The sequence below is a fragment of the Penicillium argentinense genome (genome assembly GCF_028826775.1).
Source record: "Penicillium argentinense strain IBT 30761 chromosome Unknown utg000010l_segment0_segment0, whole genome shotgun sequence".
NCBI classification, from domain to species: domain Eukaryota; kingdom Fungi; phylum Ascomycota; class Eurotiomycetes; order Eurotiales; family Aspergillaceae; genus Penicillium; species Penicillium argentinense.
The window spans coordinates 619,270-638,256 of NW_026622669.1; the positions used below are offsets into that span (position 1 = coordinate 619,270).

The following is an 18,987-nucleotide window of genomic DNA, read 5'->3' on the forward strand; positions in this document are numbered from 1 at the left end:
AGAGGAGGAAGCACTACTTATGTACGCTTCAGTATAAATCAATCACGTGATATGATATCCACAATGTAATCGCGATCCGACGAATTTGTTTTTTTGAGTTTCCTCATCGCTCCATGAAACTCCAGAATTAGTCGGACGATTTGATGTATATAGACATGTAGCTCATTTTAATGGGGACGCTGACCTGTCCAAATTGCGTTGATCCCCGTCAAATCGGGAGGTTCACGCGGGGTACTCACGCGATCAAATTACGAAATTACGCAGAAGTCGCATACCCGGGCTACGTGCCCAGAGGTACATAGACCGCCTGAGGCTTGCAGCAGTTGAATTAATTTTCCCCAACTCGTTTCATTGGCCTGCGTTTCCATATCAGAAACTAGATGCAACGGCAACCTCCACCCTGGCTGGCAGGTGTCGGTCGATCAATAGACCCGCACCGGCACGTTGTCTCAGGTATTTAGCCATATCTCACGGTACGGCTTCACCTTTCTTCGAGACCACTCATTTGCTTTTCGGCATCGGATCAGATTCGTGTCTGTAGGCCCAGTCTTACTTCTCCGCCTTTTCCTTTGTGCCTTTCGTCCTCGGTACTACCTCCAAGATGTCAGAAGCAGGGGACTCCACCCCAGCCGGCTGCGGTCGCTCTGTTCCCACGCGAATCCCTGCCCCGACCGAAGCGCACCATCTCGACGACTATGACCGATTGACTCCGCCCTTCACTGACTCGAAAGAAGGAGGCTCGATGGGAAGAGCCTCCCGACGGCCGAGCTTCATGGACCACTTGGCCGACTCGCGGGAGTCGCAATTCCACGTTCAGGATAGAACTGAGCTACAGAGATACTTTGTATGTTTCTGGAGGCATATTCCCAAACGCAACATGTGGTCAGCAAATGGCTGACGGAGTTACGTGATTGTCTAGCATGGGCCCCGCAACATGACGCAACACTCGAAGTGGCCGATCGTGATGCGGGTCAAGGGGAGCATCATGCCCCAGATGATCATCCCATTGTTGATTGTGGGAGGCTGGTCAACCCTTATCACTTGCATGTCTCATTTCTGTCATAACCGTACGTTGTCCTGTGGCGATCATGTTGGCTCTATGCTAACTGACAGCTTGTCTTGGCGATGCAATAGTTGGGATCAACAATATCTTGCTTACCGTGCTGGGGTTCGTCGTGGGTTTGTCATTGTCATTCAGGGGCTCTACTGCATATGAAAGGTAGGTTGCTCTTGACCACAATATCTACGAACACGGTCGCTTGTTAGATTGACACGAAAAAAGATGGGCAGACGGGCGCAAGTACTGGGCTTTGCTGGTGCAAACATCACGCAACCTGGCTCGGGTCATTTGGGTGCATATCGACGAACGCGAAGAAGAGGGTAATGTTGATCTTCTGCGAAAGTTGTAAGTGATGCTTTGGTCCGGGGCTTCGAGTTTCTGGGCTGAGGGCTAACACGAAATGGCCGTTAGATCGGCCCTAAACCTTATTCTTGCCTTCGCGGTTGCTCTCAAGCACAAACTCCGGTTCGAGCCCGACGTTGCCTATGGAGACCTCGCAGGCCTGATTGGCCATCTGGATACGTTCGCCCTCGACGCCCATGACCGGAACATTCTCAATCCCCAGTCGAAGACCCCCTGGAAGTCTGTTGGGGAATACTTGAGTTTATCTTTCGCCAAGTCCAACCCACGCAAGTTGATCAAACAGTCAAAGAAACCGCTAGGACATCTTCCGGTTGAGATTCTTGTCCATTTGTCTGCATATATTGATTCGTGCGTCAAGAATGGCACTTTGTCCTTGGCCCAGTTCCAGGGACAGGCGAGTATGTCACCCGAGAACTATTAGTCACGCCTGGGTGGCATCATTAATTAATTCGCTCAGTGACTTTGATCTCTTCGCTCAACGAGATTCTTGCTGGTACAGAACGAGTGCTGGATACTCCTCTGCCCGCTGCGTATAGTATCGCCATCGCCCAGATCTCTTGGATCTATGTTATGCTTCTCCCTTTCCAGCTATACAACTTTCTTCATTGGACTACTATTCCCGCATCCATGGGTAAGGATACAACATTTCCCGGCCTAAGAGAACACACGTTTGACAAAGGGTCTCCACAGTTGCCGCGTACATCATCATTGGTCTCCTGACTATTGGAAGCGAGATCGAGAACCCCTTCGGCCAAGATGTAAACGATCTCCCGCTCACCACGTACTGTCGTCAGATTGCAAAGGAGCTTGATATCATCACAGCCTCCCCGTCTCCAGATGTGGAAGACTTCATGACTCGTCCGGAGAACCTGGTACTATTTCCACTGAGTCAGGATGGATATCCAATATGGAAGGACCGCAACAGAAAAGACATACACGCTGCGCTCCGTGCCAAATTCGTCTCCAGTCCAAGCAAGAATCCCGCTGTGGCTGGGTCGAATGCTTCGACTAGGTCGATGAGTATTTCGAGGAGACGGACTATGGAGTCGGTCTAATCCAAGAGTACGGCAGCACCTACTACGAATCGAATAAGCGAGCCGAACTTGGCAATCAATACGTCGATTTATACATTTTCTACATTTTCTACAATTTCTGGTCTCAAATAAGTTGTGATATTTGGTATGTATGGAATTAATCAGGAAGGAAGTATCGAATGGTCTCATGCCATGCTTCAAGTTTACATGGCAATCGAAACGACCGCGCCGACCGCAAAAAATTTTCGGGCTGACAAATTTTTGGACACTTATACAGTGCTGGTTGATTAGCCCAATCGCCATGTGCAGTATGAATATGAATTGATAGTAGTCCATGGCTTTTAATGCATTGCGCTGTGTCGATCAATATGATATATCTGTTAATCATCTTGTTCTTTTCGTGCGTCAGGTTCTGGGAGGTATTTTGCTGAAATCGACAAGGCGGCGCCAAGGAAAAACATGAAAATCCAAATTGCGTAACCTCCAACCAGCTGCGTTCTCGTGCCTAACGCAAAGAGACTGGTGAAGAGTGCCGGGCAGAAAGCTCTCAGTCCACTGGAACCAGTCAAGGCCAGGGCATTGAGTGTGCCCAGGAACCTGGGCGATGGTGCAATATCGTTGATGGCAAGTTGAATTGCTGTGAAACTCATTGCAACACCACTTCCAAAGGCCAGGGCCACCGGCACGAAGACCCAAAAAAACTTGAGCGATCCCTCGGTATTCATTCGCAGTAGCACGTTTCCGAGAGGGCAACACAGGAAAAACCACGGGTAGGCAAGGGCGCAGAGCCTGATCACACCGTTCGATCCGATTCTGTGTTGTAGTGGAGGGAATACCAATAGAAGCCATGCGGCTTGGGCTGCGCCATTCAGACCCATCATCAGAGAAATTTGAAAGGGTGTGAGACTGAAGCCTCCAAGGTGCACAGGGGTATACCAGAATACCGGAATAATCGCGGTGTATGCGAATGCAAGGATCGTGATATGCGCGAAGACGTAGAGCACCATGCTTACACCAGGTGCTTTTAGGAGCTGCCAGGTTGAGAGGTCGCCTTGGACTGGCGCATCCGACCTAGAATTCACAGAGTCCGATTTCTTCTTCAGGGTCTCTTCAATGAACAAGAGACTAGACACAGCAGCGGTCGCCCCGATAAGAGCGATGATCAGACTGGAAAGGGCGTAGGGGTACTTTTTGAAGAACTCGATAGACCCAAAAACGCCCGGGTACTGACGCGTGGGGTTGGCAAGGGCACCACCCAGTAGAGGACCCAGGAAAATGCCCAGGTTTCCAGTAAATGCAAACCAACTGAATGCGCGAGCCTGGGTCTTGGGCGTGCTGTGTTCGGCGATCATGGTACGGATGGTGACGATAGTCCCCGCAAAAACGCCGGCAATGCACCTGAACAGAATCATCTGCGGGATACTCTTCGCCATACCGAATAGAGCAGTCGCAAATGTCACACCGAACAAGGATGACACCAGGACGGGCTTGCGTCCGATGCGATCGGCCGCTCGGCCCCAGAAAATCATGACAATGGCCTGTGTCAGGGAGAACATCGACTCGATCAGTCCGCTGTAAAAGCCAATATCCGAGTCTGGAACATTTCCATTTTCTTGCACCATCTGACTGATGTAGGGAAATATGGAGAAAAATGCCAATGGTTCAACCACTCGTACATAACAAAGCAGTAAGATTTGGCGCGTAGGAAGAGGTTTTTCCTCAACCTCGTTGGCAGTGTCTCCATTCGGCGACGACGAGCCGTACGGTGAGCCTGCAGCATGCGCGTCGCCATTTTTCGGTCTGTCAGAACCCAGCAGAGACGTCGTTTCGGTTACATGGTCGATATCCTGGCCAAGCCCTGGGGCCGGTACTGACCGGGAGGCAACATCGCGGGCGGGATGCTGGTTTTCTGTCCCCGATGTGGCGGGAGCCATGTGATATCCAGACTTAGCGAACAGCCAAGTCAAGTGGATCAGGAAGACGTGGATCGTCGTTCCCTTCACAAGGATGAACGGTAATTTGAATGCAGGGGGTTGACTCGGACAAATTTCCGTCTCCGCGGCTGCGCAGGCGGTCGGGGCGGACAAAACATCGGTCGTGAGCGAGGTACAAAATGGCAACATTCTACATTCTAGAGAAGTGCACGGTTCCACCCTGTAGTCGATACTTTGTTTCATGGACACCAAATTGGAGATTGGCTGTTGATTTTTTTGTCCATTCCTCGAAATATAAACGCCTTTGGATATGCTGCACCGCGCATATGGAACATCCAGAGCATCAACTCACAGATCGAGAGACGCATGACAGGAACGTGCTATTTCAAATTTCATATGATTTTACAGCAATGTAATATAGCAATTGTGAACGGTAGTGTATGTAGAAAATCCTTGCTCAAGTCACATAACGTACTTCTAGCCTTTTTGGGAGAGATCCGCCAGTACACTAAGACTAGATAGTGGGTGGGCCCGAAACTTTTGATGCTCTGAGTTACAGCACGCCTGATGATTAAAAAAAATACATCAGAAATTGTTAGTAAAACATCACTAGTTTGAAGTTATCGCAACTTTCCGTTCTCTTTATGTTCCACTTAATTGCATTTTGTCGGATCTCGCGGGGCGAACTGATGACGCAGAAATGCACGCGCGTCTACAAATACCCATGAGGCTTGTCGGTAAAGATAATAGGAAAAGTCATTTAGAAATCGCTCTCGGTTATGACCAGTATATACAGTCATATGTAGCGGCTAAATTCTCACGACACGAGAGATATATCTCTCTCCCGGGGAAGCCGCCTCATGGTGTTGCATCTCAGATATCTCGCGCTCCGAAAAATTCAAATCTAAACTTTAAGCTTGTTCCTACTTCAAGTTCCTGGAGAACCGTCATGACCACGAGGGGTAAGCTTATCTCCTGAAAACCTGCTAAACGGCCACTGAGCATGCCACAGATGTCTATTAATAGGGCGTAGATGACCTATGGGACGACCCATGTTGCATTCGCCATCGAAATAAGGTTTGGTCGAGATATCATGACTTAGTCCCGACGGGGTGGGAAGCAGGTAAGTCTCAACCGAATTACGCTGGGAGAAGAATTTCAATTGAGAAAAGACTGTGAATTACTATCCTACGAAGGGCTGTGACTGGGAAAGGCACAAATCTCCATCCACTAGATTTTTTTTTCAAGATTATAATTATATTATGTTTAGGTATACGTCTAAACAACCACCCTTAAACGCCAGCTGTTTTGCCTTGGGGAATTCCCTGCTCGAATTGGCTTCCTGGTCATCGCGTTTTAATCAATCCCAGGACAGCAGCCGTAAGATCAATCAGAATGAATGCCAGGATTTCAGGAAGAATCAAGCAAAAGAGCCAAATACAAAAGAAACCAAACACCGTTCATAGACAGAAGAGACAATTATTAATGGTGACTCACTTAGGCGAGGAGAGCCAGACCGTAGGCAACGGAGCCCAGGGCAGCACCGGCCATAGGGACGGAGACCTTGGCACCGGGGTTGGAGGGGACGAAGCCGCTGGCGCTGGGGGAGGCAGCGCTTCCGGAGGCGGAGCCAGCGCCAGCGCCAGCGCCAGCGCCAGCGCCAGCGCCGGGGCCTCCGCCGCCGCCAATAACACCGCCGCCAGCACCACCGCCGCCGGCGCCGCCGGCGCCGGCAGAGCTGGTGGCAGCGTGGACGGGGCTGGTGGAGGAGCCTTGGCACTTGCCGTTGTGGCAGGGAACGGTGGAGGTGGCAACGACGGTGCTGTTCTTAGCACCGTGGCTGGAGGAGCCGGTCACAGCGGGGTGGGTGCCAGTATGAGCACCGGTGGCACCGTGGGTGACGGCCTCCTTGGCGTGAACGGGGGGCTCGTGCTGCTTGCCAACACCGGCCTGGACGCCGGCGGCGAGAGCGAGGAGAGCAACGGGGGCGGAGAAGTGCATATTGGTGGATGGAGCTGAAGCGATTGGATCAAGAAGAGAGATGACTTCTTGTCGGAACGAAAGACAAGGCTGGTAAAGCATGTTAGTGAAAAGGATTATTCATGAAGCTTTTCAGGGGAAATGCCCTACCAAGAGTGGAAATTGATGCGATGGAGGATCTGAAGAAGAGATGCAAGTCAGGATGACCGGGAGGCCTTTCTTATAGATATGGGGCCATCCAAATCCGGCCAAATGAGCCAACCAGGAAAGTGAATGATGACATGTAACGACAGGAATTAAAGAATTTCTTCTGGCGTTCCTCTCCACGATCGTCCGTGCCTTTCTGCCCTCAAAGGAGCCTTGGGACGGGGCCATGGAACGAGATTTGCGATATTGCGGGTTTCCGCATCCGGGGGGTGGAGAACCGATGTCACTCTACCCCGAAGTTCGGCGGCCGAGCAAGCGCCGTTGCCCATCGGTGGTTCGACCGGCACTGCGAGCATCGCTGGGGGCAAGTATATATCACGTGACGGTATTCCCAATTAGGAAGTCGGCATCGAAAACGGAAGTGTTCAAGGCTGTTGCGCGTCGTTCGTCCGCCCACGGCACGGCGCCAACGGAGAATTCCTGGTCGATCAGCGACTGGGGAATGAACAATGGCATTTATTCTGTGGGGTATCATCTTCATTCTCGACTGTTCTCGGATGCGCCGCTAACGTTCACTTACTGGATGAGAGGCTACATTGAGAATGCACAATGGATCTTCGAGATAGACAATGCGTGGAGAAGTCCCATCCATTTGGATGCATCAAAGCCTTCGAGAAGAGAAGCCCTAGGGATTTCCAAGGAACTGAGGCTATTCCTCCCCACCAAGGTCGCCTTGTCGCATAGATGACCATCCCTGTCTTCCAGAGTCCATCCTGTCCAGGGATATAAAGGTCAAGCAATGGCTTCATATTGCACGGGCTATTTTTTGCACACTGTCGCACCAGGGGCCACCTGTTCTAGTCGATACATAAATATTGACTAGACACTCAGCAAGCCAACATAGTATATTGCACGACGCGGCCATCCGTGCACCTTGGACCCTGGTCCATCCGCTCTGGCAGTTATTTCGACGGCACCCATGCACGAACTTCATTATAGTGCAAAGTATCAATCCAAAGTTTGGGGTTACTGCATCCGGACATTATTTCGTCTGCAGAAGCGCCTTCTTGGAGAGAAGCACTGCCAAGTCGAGTGACAGCTGCAACGTTGCTCGCCCGTCGCGGAGGAATGTAGAGGCGCCGTCTCCAGATCAAGGATCATCGATCACCCTGTCAATTGCGTGAGGCCCGGTTATGCGGGCGGAAAGCTTCTGCAGCCATTCTTTATGATAGAAGCCAGTAGAAGCAAATCCCCTTGTGCTCTGTTTTCAGATTGAGTTGGTGGATGGTTCGAGTGTCTGTGTTTCGGTCGGACGACACTTGCATTCGTGAAACGCTTTCATTCACTGTACATCATACTGAATGGCAGCACGCGTGAGCCTGGCGACATCATCGAAGTCGTGGGATCGTGAAATTCTGGCTGTGTTTATTGATGGATTTCTTGGCCGGGGGACCTGGTTGGTTCTGTAGGGGCCACTAGGAGGGATACGTGGAAATTCGGCTGCAGTATGTTCTGTTAAAGATGTGGCTCGGATGTACCGATAATGTGTTCTCTGTAAAGCGCAACGCCGAAGCTGTCTTTAATTCACTAGTTAACAGTGGCATGAGGTGAAGACAATGTCAAGGTGACGAGTAGCGGTCCGGGTGGTCTTGGCGGGTCTCCTCCGGGCGCCGATCCCTTAATTGTTTGCTTCTGCGCGGACTTGCATCTTCAACCAACTGAGCTTCCCCCGGCTGGCCATGCCGAAACTCGAGACCGCCCTTCTCTCGCCGTCGCACTACGATAACGATGCGGCCTCGCTACGATCGCCCTCCGAGCAGGACTCCGACTCCGAGGATGACGAGTTCCTCCGCCATCCCCGCAGCACTCTCGAACTGAATAACCACGACCGAGCGGTTCTGGACGATGAAGATGAGTTGGAGAAGCTTTTGACAAGGCGTGGACCCGCCCATGGGTTGCGGAGGATGTTCAGTCCCAACGGGAGCAGCGTGCGGATTGGAAAGAAGGAACGGCGACGGGCGCGAAGGGAGGCCCGACAATCGCGTCGAGAGAGGGTCAGCGAGGAAGGAGAACTGATGTATGAAATGGAAGAGGGTATTGGAGATGATACGGACTCCCTCATGAGCGGATCATCGTGGGATTTGGGGGAGAAGGAGGACTATCTCTATGAGCCGGTAAGATTGGACCGCCCTGTCGTTGTCGAGAATCATAATGACTAACATCTGCTATCTCTGCCAGCCGTCACGGCCTTCCTGGTTGAAGATCCTCTTGGTTTCCGCCGTCATCGTCGTTTTTTTCTTCATCCTGCTCCTTGGCGCGTACAAGGCTTCGAGTGGCTTCCGAGCTTCACGCGCGCATCCCCAATCGCTGCTGTCCAACGGCACTGCGCTCTTTGCACCCACAACCATCCTCATATCGCTAGATGGATTCCGAGCGGATTTCCTTGACCGGGGTCTGACGCCATCTCTCAATTCGCTCGTTGCCAACGGTGTTTCTCCGCAATATATGAACCCCAGTTTTCCCAGCGTCACTTTCCCGAATCACTTCACATTAGTCACCGGGTTGTACCCCGAGAGCCATGGGGTGGTTGGAAATACCTTCTGGGATCCAGAACTGGAGGAGGAATTCTACTACACCCACCCCGCGGTCAGCATGCTACCCAAGTGGTGGAACGCGGAACCGCTATGGGTAACAGCAGAAAAGCAAGGTGTGCGGACTGGCATTCACATGTGGCCCGGGTCAGAGGCACATATCGGAGAGGAAGAACCGAGCTATGTGGATAAATACAACGGCTCGGAATCTTTATCGCGCAAGATCAATCGGGTCCTCGAGTTTCTGGATCTCCCGGGCGCCGAAGACGAGTCGCATCTCGTGCCAGAACGGCCACAGTTGATTGCTGCATACGTCCCCGATGTCGATAGGGACGGGCACAAGTATGGGCCCAACAGCACGGAAATTCGAGCCACAATCTCTCACGCAGATGAGATGGTGGGCGGCATCATGGCCGGTTTGGAAGCCCGCAATCTCACGAACGTGGTCAATGTAGTGGTTGTTTCGGACCATGGCATGGCCACTACATCCATTGAGCGACTCGTTCAGCTGGAACATCTAGTCGACCTTAACCTCGTTGAGCACATCGATGGCTGGCCATCCCGAGGTCTGCGCCCGAAGCGGCCTGAGGACCTACCAACTCTGCAAAAGCAGCTGGAGGATGCTGCCCCAAAATATGCTCATGCTGTAGAAATCTACACACGAGAGACGATGCCGGAGCGTTATCACTTTCAGAACAATGATCGCATTGCACCACTATGGATCATCCCCAAGACCGGGTGGGCAATTGTGGAACGCCCAGAATTCGACGCGAAGAAAGCCCTTGAAACGGGCGAGGTGTACAGTCCCAAGGGTATCCACGGCTATGACCATGAGCACCCATTGATGCGGGCTATCTTCATTGCGCGTGGTCCAGCATTTCCTCACAAGCCCAACAGTCGTCTCGAGGCATTCCGTGAGTGTTATACCTAGTAATTTCTGACGCGCCGTTAACTAACCCTTCTCTAGAAAACATCGAAGTCTACAATATCCTCTGCGACTCTCTTGGTGTCGACCCCGTTCCAAACAACGGCACCCTTCGTCTGCCCTTGAAGCCTGTGGGCCTTCACTCAGATGAGGATGCGCCCCTTGTTGACACGCCCTCCGATCCACCGGAGACCATAGAGACCGCTACAACGGCCGTACCTCCCGAGCCAACTAGCCCGGCTTCGAGTGCACCCACGATGAATCCCGAGAGCGATGATGAGAAGGGATCGACGTGGTGGGGAACGTTGTGGGATAAAGTCGAGAGCAAATTCGACGATTGGAAGGAATGGACGAAGGAGCTGTTTGACGCGGAGCACGACAACCATCCGGAGGATTCATGATTGACATTTATTAGAGCATATGGCGGGGGCTGCTATTTCCGAGATACCCATAATTACTACAATAATACATTTGCATATATAATGTTGATATTTGGACTTGTCCTATTGTCCGTTTTGCAGATGTTCTTGATTATTGTGGTCTTCTTTACGCGTTAGTACACCCTCATGTAGTACAAAATTGCCCAGCTTCCATCAACCAACACCAAGTGGTCGAGCGGTAACTCGGCTATCACATCTTCCTTGGTCTAGTGGTCATGATTTCCGCTTGTCATTAACACTGATAAGCGCGGGAGACCGGGGTTCGATTCCCCGAGGGAGAGATCTTTTTTTGCACTTTTATTTTTTTTGTCTCAATCTTCCTTTTCGTTTCCTTTTTCCCCTCGTCGATACTAACTATAAATAGCTCATTATCATTTTGATTCAGATTCAAATTGTTAGTTTCTATTCGCGAGATGTGGACCCACATGAAGGAAACGTACATGGAGCTCAGTAAACCCGCTGAACATAGTTGCCAATTCGGTCCTGGACGCCGAGACCCTGTACCGCACCCCAAGACATCTGCACAATGATCCATACGGCACACCATGAACTGCATACATAGCACACCCACTCGCCGATGCTTAGTCGAGTCGGGGAACCAAACGAGTCGCCGCCGCCCATTCAGCACGGGCCAGTTGAGCCTCAGCGGGTCAAGCTTAGCCATTGGCCTGGCCCTCCGCCTTCACTCCTCCTTCCCTGCCAACACCGTCACATTCCTGCAGTCTACGCAGCTGTACAGAACTGCACCGCGTGGTGGAGTGCTGCGCCCATGGTTCCTTCGGCGTCCGATTCGTCGCCCCTTCCCCTTGGCGACTCATTCCTCCTCCCCATGTGAGTCACTGCGCCAGGCAGGACCAGGCTTCTGCCTGCGCCAGCTCAGCGCCACGCCCAGAACGCGCCTGCGCGGCGGGTTGGCTGTCCGTGCGAGTGTAGATCAACCGTCATCTGCTCCGCAGTCAAGAATCCAACGAACCCTACAATGCGGCTTAATCTTCACGTTGGCATATAAAAGGGTAGCCTTCTGCCCTCTACGGGGAGCACTACACTTGGCGATAGCCGATCATGGCTGATAATATGACTATACCTTCCTTGAGAAGGAATTCTTTCTCCCAGTCCGATACCGCCATCCTTGAGGCGCTTGTACCGGGATATTCCTTGATCTACGGCTTTTTTAGCTCGTACCTCCAGATCGACATCACCGGCTACCTGCAATATGTCGTTCTTTTGGCTGTCTTTGGTGCGTCGCTGAAGTACATCATTCGCTATGTCACAAACTTCCTGGAGAGGTATTTTGTTTCCACCGCCGAGATCCGTCTCGACGATGAAATCTTCAACTACTTTATGTACTGGATGTCGCGTCAACCGCATATGAAGAGCACGAACCGCTTCGTGGCAGGCGTCAAGACAAACGGCTACTGGTCTGAAAATGAAAGCGATGACGAAGATGATGAAAAGGGAATGGACGAACTGGATGAGCCTGGTTGCGGCGAGGACGAGCCCACTTTTGATGAGTACTGGGCCAAGCTGATTGGGCGCGACAAGTACCGAACTTTGCGATATACTCCTGCTGAAGGACGCCATTTCTTCTGGTATCGTGGACGACCCCTGAGGCTCGAGCGACGGGAACAGCTCCAGAGTACACGTTATATCCTTAACAACGAAACCTTGTACGTGTCATGTCTCGGTCGCGATCCTTCCATCATCAAGGACCTTCTGAATGAGGCACAGCAGTCGTATGTGGAACGTGATGGAAATAGGACCGTCATTTACCGCGGCCAAAAGCTATATCTGGGTCGGCCTTTCCAATGGACTCGATGCATGGCGCGTGCCCCTCGGCCCCTCTCGACTGTTGTTCTGGACCATGAGCAAAAGCAAGGTTTTGTCAATGACATCAAAGAATACTTACACCCGCGCACTCGGCGCTGGTACTCTAACCGTGGAATTCCCTATCGCCGGGGATACCTGCTGCATGGACCCCCGGGTACAGGGAAAACAAGTCTTTGTTTTGCGGCCGCAGGTCTTCTGGGATTGAAGCTCTTTCTTCTCAATCTGGACTCCAAGGCTCTTGATGAAGATAATTTGTCCTCGCTATTCTCCGAGCTTCCCCGTCGATGCATCGTTCTTCTCGAGGACGTCGACACCGCCGGCGTCACTCACAGCCGAGGGAAGACCATAGAATCATCGAAGGACAAGGACAAGACAGACGATTCCCGAGGCAACACTACGGAGGAACCCGAGCCCGAACCAGAAGAGAAGAAAGACGACTCCAAGCCCGATGGTGATGGCGTGACCCTATCTGCACTACTCAATGTCATCGACGGAGTCGCAGCTAGCGAAGGCCGCATCCTCGTAATGACGACCAACCACCCGGAAAAGCTAGACGCGGCCCTTCTGCGACCTGGTCGCGTCGATATGACCATTGCCTTTGGATATACAACCACCACAGATATTAAGGAACTGTTTACTTCAATCTATACGACAATGGAAGGCGATCTCCCTCGAATTGCCGCTTCCAAGCACACCAGCAATGGCGACGCAAATCCTGCGACAAACGGCAGTGCCAACCACGTTCACGAGAAGAGAAAGGCCGAGCTGGAAGAGAAGAAGAGACAAGAGGAGCGAGAGCAGCAAATGCGCATGGATGAGCGTCATGCTTGGATCTCCGAGCTTGCGACCGAATTCGCGTCCATCGTGCCTAACTCGGAATTCACTGCTGCGGAAATCCAGGGATACCTTCTGAATCACAAGAATGCACCTGATGATGCTATTCGCGGTACAGAGCTCTGGGTTCGGGGGCTTAGAGAGAAGAAACGTTCTCAAGAGAAACATTTAACATAGCGACGGTGCTTGGAATGGGTTATTGCTGTTTTTGATCTAACGACTACTACTTCATTACTAATGATGCCTACTAATGAAAATGAATGAACGAATGAGAATCACCCTATCTTCCGTGTCATCTGTGCCCAAATACTCACTCTTTTCGTTTCCTTTTCGACACAATGTCTCTGACTTGGAACAGCTCATTTTATAACAGATCTTCTCGGTCTATTGATTGGCATTTCATATGTCACATTCGCCGCAAGCTCTGGCACGGTTTCGCCTTGCGAAGGAGGAACAACATCTGTGTCCCCGGTCTCCTCTGCATTTCTTTTGTTGAGAAGAGAGAGAAGTCACAGAGACATGTGAACCAGCACGATCCCAATTGTGACGCCTAGACCGATCGTAACTTTCAACCCTACCGACATTCCCGAATGTGAAGCATCTGAACTCGAGACCGAAGAATGCTGGGTCGAGAAAAGTGCCAGATCCCCGAAGTACTGAGATATATCGATTGCACCAGGGTTATTGCAGCTTATATAATTATCAGCACCGCAGCACCAGCTCAAAGAATTCTTCGTTCCATCACAGGGAGTCATTTGCGACGTCTGAGTAGTGGTCATCAGCAACCAGAGTATCAATAAACCACTACAGAATCGAGCTAAGGCACAAATGGCATATCGCCTGATCCATGCGATGATTCAAACAATTCCCGGCAGCATTCCATTCCTAACTGGAACATTGTACCCGCCAATAACTACACACGATAGTACTTTCCCCGTCCTTGGTGGTGATATTCGCGATATTTTCGTAAAGCCGGTTCCAGAGACAGGTGTCGCGAACGTATCCATCTATCATCAGTCCGCCTAGTGGGTTCGTACGGCTGAGTGCGCAGCACATTGCTCGCGCGCCGTCGATTGCGATGCATGACTGGTAGTATGCTTTGTGTTCGGCTGCGCCGTCTGGGTTGTAGCAGGTGGATGACATTGACTGTGAGATGAGGGTGGCGACAAGAAGGAAGATCACGAAGTAGTTATTTGGCATGATTGGGTCGTGGCTAGAGCTGGTATTGGCTTTTTCAAAAATGTGCTGTCTGTATTTGGAGATACACTAGACGCTGATACGAAGTAGACAGCATGTGGACGAAAGTGTTCTTTTTCTGAACGTCATGCTCGAGACAGAGCATCTTGCTGAGATATCTTAGTCTGACTTGTTTCCAAACATGACCTGTGTTGTACAGAGGGACGCCTTCTTGAGGCAGACTTCCAGGTCTCTCTTTGAATGTTTCTTCGATCGTGCGAGTGATGGTCTCAGGGAATTTTTTTTTTTTTTTTTTTTACAAAATTTATCTATTGCGCTTTCTGAGGGTGTCCCATCTTACAAAGTGCTTTTCTCAATAATTGCAGATCATCTAAATCAAATGGTGGGCCCTATTGTTCAGCTGAACGGTGGGTACATTGCTGACCAAGCGGGTTGATGTTGTGTGACGATCGCCTATCTCGCGAATAGGAGAGTAAGGAAGAGCCAGTTTAAAATTTGGATTTGAAGCACAACAGCAGGTCCTGATATCAAAAGTGATTTTGTGTGCCCACCTAAGAATATGGAGGAACTGTGAGCTTTATTGCGTCACAGGAACGAAAATAGAACGCCACTGATTGGGTATAACTTAAAGATAAGGCTGAGCGAATACAATTATGGAAGACGAGAGACTACTTTCCTGGGCCAGGTTCCTGTCGACCCCTTCTAAGTAGGAGCTGTTCACATCATTAGCTCCACCAATGTATAAAATGCGTGAGCTGTCACAATGCTGCGAGTCGGTCGATTCTAGGAGGCGAGGGGATACATCTTAGTGTCAGGCTACTAATTTAAGAATTTAGGCCTCTTTGAACGAGACTCAAAGATTGCCGATGGAGACTGATCTCGTATATATTCATGATGCTTCAAAACAGAAATGAATAGAGACGCACAAGGGTGGTATATGGGTATCAATAAAACGAAAGCGAGTACCACCCGATCCTCCCACAACTTGAAAATATCAAAATTGTATGCAAATCAAACAATAGCCGCCTTGCCTCCCTTCAGGCTGACACTGGCGCCATACATACAGCGCTGCTTCATGCTCTTATCACACCAACCGTGGAAGAGCATGCGGTCACCACATCCGCAAACAGTCGCACCGCCAGGAGCAATCAGATTCGGGCTGTCGCCAGTCTTCAAAAACCCCTCATTGTTCTTGGTGTAGGGACCGGTAATGCTAGAGGCAGTAGCATAGCGGGTATCATAAGTTTTCTCGTTGTAGCAATGGGTCGAGTAGAAAAGGTAGTAGGTGTCATCAGCCAAAACCAGACTAGGAGCCTCAACCAGAGGGCCATCACCGTCCGCAGTGTTCCGGTCCAGTACTTGAACAGGGTCACCGACAGGAGTCACGGCGTCGTCTGCAAGCTTCTGCAGCATGATTGGGGTTGGGACAAGAGGGTCGACGCCGTTGTTGCAGTCGCCGCCATGGCCGATGCTGTTACCGTTGACCTTGTAGAGGACGTAGTTGGTTCCGTCTTTGTCGCGAAATCCAGCAGCGTCGATGGCTCCGCCTTTGTCAAGGTCACAGACGAGAGCCTTGTCATTTGGGACGTAAGGTCCTGCCGGGTGGTCGGCGAGAGCAGTTCCGACGCAGTGGTGGTCGTCCTTGTTTGGTCCGACTTGCTTCGAGTTGGCACAATAGTACATCACATACTTGCCGTCACCCTGAGAAAGGATTAGTAGCTATTTGCGGGGACTTTTGATCCGAAAGGTCGAACTTACTCGCTGAATTACATCCGGTGCATAGTGCAGGGCATCCTCCTCCCAGGCTCCAACAGTTGGAAGCCCTTCCGTATCGAGAAGGGACCAAGTGGTAAAGTCATTCGACTCTGCGATCTGAACGCGCTTGCCATTTCCTTGGGTACCAAAAGCGTACCATTTCCCATCGAGCGTACCAATGAAGCCAGGATCAGGAAAATCCGTGTCCAAAGCAAGATAAGAGCCACTGCGCTTATAAGGAGATCCCAAGACTGCCGGGATGAATGGCAGGACAAGGGCCACTAATGTGGAACGGGATGTGAGGAAACGCATTATTGATATCTGCTTCTCAAAGATATGGGAGCAAAGGAGAGATTTAAGTAGAGTAGAGTATAGATTTGCTTCTGGAAATCCAGCCGAGGGAGAAAATGACCAGTCTTAAATAAATGTCTAGCTCACATCCACGATGACATCGCACGGCTCCGCCGGCACTTGGCTGTTTAACCTAGCCTCGTGAGAAAGGAGACATGTATTCTCCGACACTGCAGTATCGTGGACTCGGCAGCTTCACGGCTGACACGACAGGTCAATCAGGTGCATGTGGGATAAACTAGAGACTAATGCCCGCGCTCCACTCATGATCCAGCTCGTGGTCACCCATTTTCGTTCAGACGTGGATTCGTGGATCCAATCACATAATGCGTCGGTGGGGATCAGTAACCAAGAGCAAAGGGAGATCGAGAGCAAGGCAGAATTGTGCCGGGGGCGCATGGCAAGGACGAAAGGCTAAAGTGCATAAAAAAGGACGCGGTGGGTCAGATCGGACAAGACAAGCAGCCTGGCGATTTTCGCTTCGCCGAGCTGGATCAGCGAGATTGGATTCCGATGGAGTCAGTGGGGGGGCCAGAAATTACACACGCAGGCCCCGGCTGTGTTTTCCCTTGTTGACCTACTAGTTTGATGTGCTATAAACGTGGGTGTCCGCGGTCGATGAGGCTGTGGAGAATTAGGATTAGGCTGGATGGCAGCGGCGGTCGGTAACCTTGGTATACCTTCGATCCTTCGAGGATGGGGGCATGTGGACGTCCAAGCCGGGGATTTTGTAGCGGCCTGAGCATAAACACCCATCCGGGACAGGCAGAGTGCGAGGCAGCAAGTGAGGATTAAGGCAGGCTGATCCTTCGGCTCTGTACGTTTTCAGAGCTAATCTGCATGTGGAGGAATGTTCGGGTGGACCCCGATATTGATCATGCCTAATCATGCCCAGAGGCTCGGCCCAACACGGCCAGGCATAGGGATGGGGTGGGCCCGGGGTGGCTTATAGCGTGCGCCGATCCCAGGGGGCCATGCCAGGTGCTTTTTATGGCTGCTCGACAAAGAACATCGCGTCGGGAGGAAACGAGACAGAAAATGAGACGGTTGAGAAGAGTACTCATTGGAGTGACCGAGTATTGGAGGAGCAACCTCCACTGGCCGTGTTGAAGTTGCTGTAGGCGAACGCAAGGGCGAGAAACGGACCGCCCCTCGCTCCGACGACTCCGAGGAATGCTGGATAGAGAGACATTTTCCAGCCAAGTGAGTCTTTTTTTTTCTCTTCTTATTACGGGAAAGTCAATACGATGTATTAATGAGCGATGTTGGTCGTAGGTACAGCGTGCAGCTCAGACACGGCACACTGGCATCAAGATCCAAAGCTCGATACCGTCATCTCACCCTTCAGGCGCCCTTTGGCGGAGAAGTGACTGGTCCAAGGCGCAAAGTGCAAGCCACCACAGGAACGAGCGCTTAGACACTACCGGAGTTACACAGGGGCGCATGGTTAATCGGACCGTTCACTGTGTGTTGGCGGGATCACATCTCCAGCCAAGCACATGAGCAGCTGGCAATAGGGTTGCACGACGGTCGATAGTCTCTTGCTAGACCCTGCATAGTTTGGGAAGCCTCAAAAGCAATGTCCCCTGGTTTTATTTTTCAATATCCGCACGTCCATGGATCGGGGGGTTACGATTCCATGGCTCAGAGTTCTCCATATCGCGACCGCGACGGTCTACATTGTGTACGGTGCTAGTAGTAATCTGCTGTCGCAGCGACGGGGGATAACAAAGTCGCGGTGTGGCACACCGAGGCGAACGATTTCTCCTCTCTCCATGTCGTCGGCGTCAGCGCGAAGTTTGGTTGCGGCCGGTGGATTGCAGGGCAACTCGCACGTGAGACTTTGACTGAAAAATGCGTCCGCGAGCAGGTGTAGAGCGCGTGACTTGAGCAGTTCCTCCGCACTTCATGTTGCGATCGGCGGCCTTACATACCAGTTTGGACGATCGCAGATGTGCCGAGGACATCGCGCAGTTGTCGATTGGGAAGACATCTCTGAGTCAGAGTCTCTTTCGGGCTTGGAGACCCCGCACTCGTCTTCTGCAGCGGCCGGCCTGATGGTGCAGCCAAGTTTCGCCAGTGTTGATGTCGCAGGTGGAGGAGGACAGAGGAGAAAGGCAGTGCCGGCCAGTCGGTGAGGATGCGATGATGTCACCGTCGCTGCTCCCCTTTTGGAGTGCCGCTCGATCGGCACATCGCATGACGGGGATGCTACAATATGAGACTATCTAAGACTGGTTTCCATAAATGATCAGTCGGTGGAGACGGGCGCATCATTTGACCTTTTGAGCCCATCGGTTGAAAGGACCGAACGAGTAATGTGATCCCACGTCATTGCGGCAGACATCTTCACGAGCATTGTGTACTGGACATTATCCTTTACTTTTCAGGCTAGCCATGGAAATATTTCCCGGTCGTACGATCAATAGGTTAATTCCGTGCTAATCTTCTACTACGAAATAAATTTTGCTGTGATCAGTGAAATAAGCACCTAGCATCTACGAATGGGGAATCCTTTACTCCATGGCTCTGCGATACAGTGCAGACAT

At 51.3% G+C, this 18,987-nt stretch overlaps 8 protein-coding genes across 8 annotated transcripts; 3 read left to right on the forward strand and 5 right to left on the reverse strand.

Moving 5' to 3' along the window:
- Positions 1-601: 601 nt before the first annotated feature.
- On the forward strand, positions 602-2,478 carry N7532_009937 (bestrophin family protein; the record flags this gene model as incomplete). Its single annotated transcript, XM_056622428.1, has 7 exons — positions 602-844; positions 920-1,067; positions 1,114-1,219; positions 1,283-1,405; positions 1,472-1,821; positions 1,881-2,054; positions 2,114-2,478. The coding sequence occupies 7 exons, from the start codon at positions 602-604 to the stop codon at positions 2,476-2,478; spliced, it is 1,509 nt and encodes a 502-aa protein (XP_056469844.1).
- A 359-nt stretch (positions 2,479-2,837) lies between these two features.
- Positions 2,838-4,580, reverse strand: N7532_009938 (MFS transporter; the record flags this gene model as incomplete). The annotated part of the gene is made up of 1 exon (XM_056622429.1): positions 2,838-4,580. The coding sequence occupies one exon, from the start codon at positions 4,578-4,580 to the stop codon at positions 2,838-2,840; it is 1,743 nt and encodes a 580-aa protein (XP_056469845.1).
- A 1,308-nt stretch (positions 4,581-5,888) lies between these two features.
- On the reverse strand, positions 5,889-6,392 carry N7532_009939 (uncharacterized protein; the record flags this gene model as incomplete). Its single annotated transcript, XM_056622430.1, has 1 exon — positions 5,889-6,392. One exon carries the CDS (start codon positions 6,390-6,392, stop codon positions 5,889-5,891), a length of 504 nt encoding a protein of 167 aa, XP_056469846.1.
- A 501-nt stretch (positions 6,393-6,893) lies between these two features.
- N7532_009940 (uncharacterized protein) lies at positions 6,894-7,170 on the reverse strand (the record flags this gene model as incomplete). Its single annotated transcript, XM_056622431.1, has 2 exons — positions 6,894-7,013; positions 7,099-7,170. The coding sequence occupies 2 exons, from the start codon at positions 7,168-7,170 to the stop codon at positions 6,894-6,896; spliced, it is 192 nt and encodes a 63-aa protein (XP_056469847.1).
- Positions 7,171-8,257: 1,087 nt separating this feature from the next.
- N7532_009941 (nucleotide pyrophosphatase/phosphodiesterase family protein) lies at positions 8,258-10,435 on the forward strand (the record flags this gene model as incomplete). The annotated part of the gene is made up of 3 exons (XM_056622432.1): positions 8,258-8,692; positions 8,757-10,023; positions 10,077-10,435. 3 exons carry the CDS (start codon positions 8,258-8,260, stop codon positions 10,433-10,435), a joined length of 2,061 nt encoding a protein of 686 aa, XP_056469848.1.
- A 1,101-nt stretch (positions 10,436-11,536) lies between these two features.
- N7532_009942 (BCS1 and AAA domain-containing protein) lies at positions 11,537-13,312 on the forward strand (the record flags this gene model as incomplete). The annotated part of the gene is made up of 1 exon (XM_056622433.1): positions 11,537-13,312. The coding sequence occupies one exon, from the start codon at positions 11,537-11,539 to the stop codon at positions 13,310-13,312; it is 1,776 nt and encodes a 591-aa protein (XP_056469849.1).
- A 564-nt stretch (positions 13,313-13,876) lies between these two features.
- N7532_009943 (uncharacterized protein) lies at positions 13,877-14,335 on the reverse strand (the record flags this gene model as incomplete). Its single annotated transcript, XM_056622434.1, has 2 exons — positions 13,877-13,939; positions 14,057-14,335. 2 exons carry the CDS (start codon positions 14,333-14,335, stop codon positions 13,877-13,879), a joined length of 342 nt encoding a protein of 113 aa, XP_056469850.1.
- A 1,008-nt stretch (positions 14,336-15,343) lies between these two features.
- On the reverse strand, positions 15,344-16,399 carry N7532_009944 (glycoside hydrolase family 43 protein; the record flags this gene model as incomplete). The annotated part of the gene is made up of 2 exons (XM_056622435.1): positions 15,344-16,033; positions 16,091-16,399. The coding sequence occupies 2 exons, from the start codon at positions 16,397-16,399 to the stop codon at positions 15,344-15,346; spliced, it is 999 nt and encodes a 332-aa protein (XP_056469851.1).
- Positions 16,400-18,987: the final 2,588 nt, after the last annotated feature.